This window comes from Oncorhynchus gorbuscha, linkage group LG05 (genome assembly GCF_021184085.1).
Source record: "Oncorhynchus gorbuscha isolate QuinsamMale2020 ecotype Even-year linkage group LG05, OgorEven_v1.0, whole genome shotgun sequence".
Lineage (NCBI taxonomy): Eukaryota > Metazoa > Chordata > Actinopteri > Salmoniformes > Salmonidae > Oncorhynchus > Oncorhynchus gorbuscha.
The window spans coordinates 90,188,647-90,196,966 of NC_060177.1; the positions used below are offsets into that span (position 1 = coordinate 90,188,647).

General features: G+C 49.5%; 1 protein-coding gene across 1 annotated transcript in view; it reads right to left on the reverse strand.

Annotated features, from left to right (window-relative positions):
- LOC124036653 (fibroblast growth factor 5-like) overlaps positions 1 to 4,957 on the reverse strand; it is an 83,652-nt gene extending 78,695 nt beyond the window's left edge. The window contains exon 1 of the mRNA XM_046351475.1: positions 4,658 to 4,957. Coding sequence (XP_046207431.1) covers positions 4,658 to 4,910 — 253 coding nt within the window. The 5' untranslated portion in view covers positions 4,911 to 4,957. The remainder of the gene's footprint in view (positions 1 to 4,657) is intronic.
- Positions 4,958 to 8,320: the final 3,363 nt, after the last annotated feature.

Below are 8,320 nucleotides of genomic sequence, written 5' to 3' on the forward strand. Positions count from 1 at the left end.
TCTAGAGGATTTCTGTTATTCCGTTTTGGACTTTAATAAACTCTGTTTCTGTTAAGTCGCGTTTGGGTCCTCTTTCACCTGCATGACAGAAGGAACCGACCACGGAATGGACCCAGCGACTTCAGACGCTCGTTACACTGCCGTCGAGATCCAAGGAGCCATGCTCGGCAGACACGAGCAGGAATTGTCTGCTGCTCGCCATGCCGTGGAGAACCTGGCCGCTCAGGTTTCCGACCTCTCTGGACAGTTCCAGAGTCTACGTCTCGTGCCACCTGTTACTCCCTGGCCTGCCGAGCCTCCAGAACCCAGGGTTAATAACCCACCTTGCTACTCCGGGCAGCCCACTGAGTGCCGCTCCTTTCTCACGCAGTGTGAGATTGTGTTCTCTCTCCAACCCAACACATACTCTAGAGAGAGAGCTCGGGTTGCTTACGTCATTTCACTCCTTACTGGCCGGGCTCGAGAATGGGGCACAGCTATCTGGGAGGCAAGGGCTGATTGCTCTATCAAATTCCAGAACTTTAAAGAGGAGATGATTCGGGTTTTTGACCGTTCAGTTTTTGGTGGGGAGGCTTCTAGGGCCCTGGCTTCCTTATGCCAAGGTGAACGGTCCATAACGGATTATTCCATTGAGTTTCGCACTCTTGCTGCCTCTAGTGAGTGGAACGAGCCGGCGCTGCTCGCCCGTTTTCTGGAGGGACTCCACGCAGTGGTTAAGGATGAGATTCTCTCCCGGGAGGTTCCTTCAGATGTGGACTCTTTGATTGCTCTCGCCATCCGCATAGAACGACGGGTAGATCTTCGTCACCGGGCTCGTGGAAGAGAGCTCGCATCAACGGTGTTTCCCTGCTCCGCATCGCAACCATCTCCCTCCTCTGGCTTTGAGACTGAGCCCATGCAGCTGGGAGGGATTCGCATCTCGAATAAGGAGAGGGAACGGAGGATCACCAACCGCCTGTGCCTCTATTGCGGAGTTGCTGGACATTTTGTTAATTCATGTCCAGTAAGAGGCCAGAGTCCATCAGTAAGCGGAGGGCTACTGGTGAGCGCTACTACTCAGTCCTCTTCATCTAGATCTTGTACTACTATGTCGGTCCATCTACGCTGGACCGGTTCGGGTGCTACATGCAGTGCCTTGATTGACTCTGGGGCTGAGGGTTGTTTCATGGACGAAGCATGGGTTCGGAAACATAACATTCCTTTCAGACCGTTAGACAAGCCTACGCCCATGTTTGCCTTAGATGGTAGTCATCTTCCCAGTATCAAATTTGAGACACTACCTTTAACTCTCACAGTATCTGGTAACCACAGTGAGACTATTTCTTTTTTGATTTTCCGTTCACCGTTTACACCTGTTGTTTTGGGTCATCCCTGGCTAGTATGTCATAATCCTTCTATTAATTGGTCTAGTAATTCTATCCTATCCTGGAACGTTTCTTGTCATGTGAAGTGTTTAATGTCTGCCATCCCTCCCGTTTCTTCTCTCCCTACTTCTCAGGAGGAACCTGGCGATTTGACAGGAGTGCCGGAGGAATATCATGATCTGCGCACGGTCTTCAGTCGGTCCCGAGCCAACTCCCTTCCTCCTCACCGGTCGTATGATTGTAGTATTGATCTCCTTCCAGGGACCACGCCTCCTCGAGGTAGACTATACTCTCTGTCGGCTCCCGAACGTAAGGCTCTCGAGGATTATTTGTCTGTGTCTCTTGACGCCGGTACCATAGTGCCTTCTTCTTCTCCGGCCGGGGCGGGGTTCTTTTTGTTAAGAAGAAGGACGGTACTCTGCGCCCTGCGTGGATTATCGAGGGCTGAATGACATAACGGTTAAGAATCGTTATCCGCTTCCCCTTATGTCATCAGCCTTCGAGATTCTGCAGGGAGCCAGGTGCTTTACTAAGTTGGACCTTCGTAACGCTTACCATCTCGTGCGCATCAGAGAGGGGGACGAGTGGAAAACGGCGTTTAACACTCCGTTAGGGCATTTTGAGTACCGGGTTCTGCCGTTCGGTCTCGCCAATGCGCCAGCTGTTTTTCAGGCATTAGTTAATGATGTTCTGAGAGACATGCTGAACATTTTTGTTTTTGTCTATCTTGACGATATCCTGATTTTTTCTCCGTCACTCGAGATTCATGTTCAGCACGTTCGACGTGTTCTACAGCGCCTTTTAGAGAATTGTCTCTACGTAAAGGCTGAGAAGTGCTCTTTTCATGTCTCCTCCGTTACTTTTCTCGGTTCCGTTATTTCCGCTGAAGGCATTCAGATGGATTCCGCTAAGGTCCAAGCTGTCAGTGATTGGCCCGTTCCAAGGTCACGTGTCGAGTTGCAGCGCTTTTTAGGTTTCGCTAATTTCTATCGGCGTTTCATTCGTAATTTCGGTCAAGTTGCTGCCCCTCTCACAGCTCTTACTTCTGTCAAGACGTGTTTTAAGTGGTCCGGTTCCGCCCAGGAGCTTTTGATCTTCTAAAAGAACGTTTTACGTCCGCTCCTATCCTCGTTACTCCTGACGTCACTAGACAATTTATTGTCGAGGTTGACGCTTCAGAGGTAGGCGTGGGAGCCATTCTATCCCAGCGCTTCCAGTCTGACGATAAGGTTCATCCTTGCGCTTATTTTTCTCATCGCCTGTCGCCATCTGAGCGCAACTATGATGTGGGTAACCGTGAACTGCTCGCCATCCGCTTAGCCCTAGGCGAATGGCGACAGTGGTTGGAGGGGGCGACCGTTCCTTTTGTCGTTTGGACAGACCATAAGAACCTTGAGTACATCCGTTCTGCCAAACGACTTAATGCCCGTCAAGCTCGTTGGGCGTTGTTTTTCGCTCGTTTCGAGTTTGTGATTTCTTACCGTCCGGTAGCAAGAACACCAAGCCTGATGCCTTATCCCGTCTGTTTAGTTCTTCTGTGGCTTCTACTGATCTCGAGGGGATTCTTCCTTATGGGCGTGTTGTCGGGTTGACAGTCTGGGGAATTGAAAGACAGGTTAAGCAAGCACTCACGCACACTGCGTCGCCGCCGCGCTTGTCCTAGTAACCTCCTTTTCGTTCCTGTTTCCACTCGTCTGGCTGTTCTTCAGTGGGCTCACTCTGCCAAGTTAGCTGGTCATCCCGGTGTTCGAGGCACTCTTGCGTCTATTCGCCAGCGCTTTTGGTGGCCGACTCAGGAGCGTGACACGCGCCGTTTCGTGGCTGCGTGTTCAGACTGCGCGCAGAAGAAGTCTGGTAATTTTTTTCTGCTTCTGCTCCTGGTCTTGCTGGGTCTCAGTCTGTTCCCTGCCATCGCATCTCTCCTGTTCTTGTCCCTGCCCTTGCTGTGTCTCAGTCTGTCCCTAGTTCTCATTTTTTTTTTAGAGTAGTACCCTAGTTTCCCTTTTTATCGTTTTCGTTACGGTCCTGAGGAGAGGAGTTGGGTTCTTTCTCGGGACGTGCTGGACCGTTTGATCTATGATTTCCTCCGTTGCTGCCAGTGTTCCTCCTCGAGAGCGCCAGGAGGCGCTCGGTGAGTGGGGGGTACTGTCATGTTTGTCATTTATTATCATGTCTTGTCCCTGTGCTCCCCATGCTATTCGTTTCCCTCTGCTGGTCTTATTTGGTTCTTTCCCTCCTATCCCTCTCTCTCCCCCTCCCTCTCTCACTCTCTCGCTCTCTCTTCTCTCTATCGTTCCGTTCCTGCTCCCAGCTGTTCCTATTCCCCTAATCATCATTTAGTCTTCCCACACCTGTTCCCGATTCTTTCCCCTGATTAGAGTCCCTATTTATTCCTTTGTGATCCGTTCCTGTGCCGTCGGTTCCTTGTATTGTATTCACCATGCTGTGATTGCGTTTCGCCCTGTCCTGTCGTGTTTTTGCCGTGATTGTGTATCACCCTGTCCTGTCGTGTTTTGTGCCTTCATCAGATGCTGCGTGTGAGCAGGTGTCTCAGTCGACTACGGCCTGCGCCTACCCGAAGCGACCTGCAGTCTGTGGCCGCTTCTCCAGTTGTTTTCCCCTCTACAAATCTAGAGGATTTCTGTTATTCCGTTTTGGACTTTAATAAACTCTGTTTCTGTTAAGTCGCGTTTGGGTCCTCTTTCACCTGCATGACAATTAACCTTTGACATGTGTTGTTTACGTTTTTGTTGTTTATGGGTTTGGTCGTCTTAATAGCAATATTAATAGCAATATTAATAGCAATATTAATAGCAATATTAATAGAAATATTAATAGCAATATTAATAGCAATATTAATAGCAATATTAATAGCAATATTAATAGCAATATTAATAGCAATATTAATAGAAATATTAATAGCAATATTAATAGCAATATTAATAGCAATAGTAATAGAAATATTAATAGAAATATTAATAGAAATATTAATAGCAATATTAATAGCAATATTAATAGCAATATTAATAGAAATATTAATAGAAATATTAATAGAAATATTAATAGCCTATTACACCTTTTGAAGATAAAAAGCAATGTACAGTTAAGAGGCAAACTGCATATTCGTGTGTATGTAGGCTACGTTCACGTTGGAAACACAGCAACACAATAAGTCGACAATAGTCTGCCATTACAGCATTACCTTCTCTCTATTCACACTTTATGAATCATTATTAGTTCAACCACTTGATACTCAGAGGCCTATTATAGCAAAAATGGTTTAAATAACTTACTTAACCGATTGGGTTCATGACTGCCGTTAACTCGTCCGTCAGTGTGTATCTGAAGATGAAAACCAATGCCAACCCGACAGTACAGTCTGCAAGTCCTGCGTCCGGAACCACTGACTGTACCCGCTTCCAGAAGTTGGTCTTCCAAGGAAACGTGTCCAAGGGATCCAGCGACTACGGCGGTGGAGACGGCGACCACAGCGGCGCTAATCAACTGCAGCAGAGCAAAGGTAAAAAGGGAAAGAGGAACATTCATTCTTCCAAAAAGGAAACTCTGTCAGTCCTCTGGCTCCGCTAGGCCACTTCTTCTTCTTCTTCTATCATTGCGTTGTTGTGGTGTATCCCGAGCTCACTGAAAAGCTCTGTGTGTAGTGCCAGTGCACGAGGAACCGTGCGCACACTAGAAACACATCCAGTTCCCGAAGACGCTCGTGGGCATTACCCCAGCCGTGCTGCGCGGTGGTCGGTGTGTGTAGCTGCTGCTGGGGGTGCTGGAGTGGCTCCGCTGGCCTGGCACACACCGAGATATTTATATCCAACAACATGATGTCACTGCTTTATGCATGACTGAATTCTGAAGGGACGCTTTCTATCATCCGTATTTTTTCTCTAAAAAACACCAGCCCCTCTGCTCAATATCGATCTGCGCTGCCAACAGCAACTATGAGGCAAAAATAGGACAAAACTGACAGCGCAAATTTTCCTTCCAAAGGACTCCTCTGTGCCAGGACGCAGCATGCGCGGCATTTTACGCACGAGGAGGCATGTTTTCATAGATCTGCAGCACAGCAATAATTCATAACAGGAGAGAGAGAAAGAGAAAATGAGAGAGGGGGGGGGGTTCTGTCGAAATCGGAGATTTCCTGTGTGTAAAGTTCAAACTTTGCGGTATGACCTAAGTGCGACGATATAAAGAAGAACTGTGTGTCTGTGAGGGACAGTGGGTTTAAAATAGACCTACAGTTCCCCAGGTGACGTTTTACAGTTTGCACATCGCACATGCAGGGCAGGCAAACTCACGCAAGCACAGCGTTACTTAAATAGCTTATTTCTTTAGCCTACTTTATTATGCATTTAAACCACATGACCGTCATTCTGTCCCGACCGAGGACATAGAATCCACTAGAATAGAACGGCCCTTTTTGAGTTTCAACCCTATCCATTTTGGGAGATTTTTAAATGGATTTGAGAATTATAATGGACCATTAAATGTACTGCCGATTGTTTTTGAGATTTAGGTTGCTGGTAGCAATTAGCCTGTTATGGTACCTATGTAACACAGTAATTGTATAGGTAGTAATTAGCCTGTCGTGGTACCTATGTAACACAGTAATTGTATAGGTAGCAATTAGCCTGTTATGGTACCTATGTAACACAGTTATTGTATAGGTAGTAATTTGCCTGTTGTGGTACCTATGTAATGCAGTAATTATATAGGTTAGGTGGAGTATATTTTAAATATCATATCGTCCAGATTTCATAAACATAATAGACTTTATTTTACAATACTGAGAAGAAAGAAGCTATGACCTTTTAATTGGGTTGTTTGATACACCTAAATTCAGATTCAAATTAAAGGTCTCTCTCTATATAGAGCAGAACACACCCTCTCTGAACAGAGCATGATCTACAATCAGACAATGTTGTTGTCTAATCCAGTTGTCTCCACTTCAGATCACACAGTTCCGTGTTGCATCCATGCGCTCCTGCCTCAGCAGGGATTCATGTCTGCATCATGGGAAAACAGTTGTGTGCAGTAAATCTATATAGCCTGTAGCCACGGCAAGGGCACAGACCATTTACCTGCTTACACACCCTTCCTGTAGATTTTGTATTTATTTGATCTTACTATGCAAGTCAGTTAATAACAAATTCGTATTTTCAATGACATCCTAGGAACAGTGGGTTAACTGCCATTTCAGGAGCAGAACAACAGATTTGTACCTTGTCAGGGGCAGAACAACAGATTTGTACCTTGTCAGCTCAGCTTGTCAGCACTAGTCCAATGCTCTAACCACTAGGCTACTCTGTCGCCCCTCTCTAACCACTAGGCTACCCTGTCGCCCCCCTCTAACCACTAGGCTACCCTGTCGCCCCCCTCTAACCACTAGGCTACTCTGCCGCCCCTCTCTAACCACTAGGCTACCCTGTCGCCCCCCACTAACCACTAGGCTACCCTGTCGCCCCCCTCTAACCACTAGGCTACTCTGCCGCCCCCTCTAACCACTAGCCTACTCTGTCGCCCCCTCTAACCACTAGGCTACTCTGCCGCCCCCTCTAACCACCAGGCTACTCTGCCGCCCCCTCTAACCACCAGGCTACTCTGTCGCCCCCTCTAACCACTAGGCTACTCTGCCGCCCCCTCTAACCACCAGGCTACTCTGTCGCCCCCTCTAACCACTAGGCTACTCTGTCGCCCCCTCTAACCACTAGGCTACTCTGCCGCCTCTCTAACCACTAGGCTACCCTGTCGCCCCCTCTAACCACTAGGCTACTCTGTCGCCCCCTCTAACCACTAGGCTACTCTGTCGCCCCTCTAACCACTAGGCTACCCTGTCGCCCCCTCTAACCACTAGGCTACTCTGTCGCCCCCTCTAACCACTAGGCTACTCTGTCGCCCCCTCTAACCACTAGGCTACTCTGCCGCCCCCCTCTAACCACCAGGCTACTCTGCCGCCCCTCTCTAACCACTAGGCTACTCTGTCGCCCCCTCTAACCACCAGGCTACTCTGCCGCCCCTCTCTAACCACTAGGCTACCCTGTCGCCCCCTCTAACCACTAGGCTACCCTGTCGCCCCCTCTAACCACTAGGCTACTCTGCCGCCCCTCTTTAACCACTAGGCTACTCTGCCGCCCTCTCTAACCACTAGGCTACCCTGTCGCCCCCTCTAACCACTAGGCTACTCTGCCGCCCCCTCTAACCACTAGGCTACCCTGTCGCCCCCTCTAACCACTAGGCTACTCTGCCGCCCCTCTTTAACCACCAGGCTACTCTGCCGCCCCTCTCTAACCACTAGGCTACCCTGTCGCCCCCTCTAACCACTAGGCTACTCTGCCCCCCTCTAACCACTAGGCTACCCTGTCGCCCCCTCTAACCACTAGGCTACCCTGTCGCCCCTCTCTAACCACTAGGCTACCCTGTCGCCCCCTCTAACCACTAGGCTACCCTGTCGCCCCCTCTAACCACTAGGCTACTCTGCCGCCCATCTCTAACCACTAGGCTACCCTGTCGCCCCCTCTAACCACTAGGCTACTCTGTCGCCCCCTCTAACCACTAGGCTACCCTGTCGCCCCCTCTAACCACTAGGCTACCCTGTCGCCCCTCTCTAACCACTAGGCTACTCTGCCGCCCCTCTCTAACCACCAGGCTACTCTGCCGCCCCCTCTAACCACCAGGCTACTCTGCCGCCCCCTCTAACCACCAGGCTACTCTGCCGCCCCCTCTAACCACCAGGCTACTCTGCCGCCCCCTATAACCACTAGGCTACCCTGTCGCCCCCTCTAACCACCAGGCTACTCTGCCCCCCTCTAACCACTAGGCTGCCCTGTCGCCCCTCTAACCACTAGGCTACCTGTCGCCCCCTCTAACCACTAGGCTACTCTCTGCCGCCCCCTCTAACCACTAGGCTACCCTGTCGCCCCCTCTAACCACTAGGCTACCCTGTC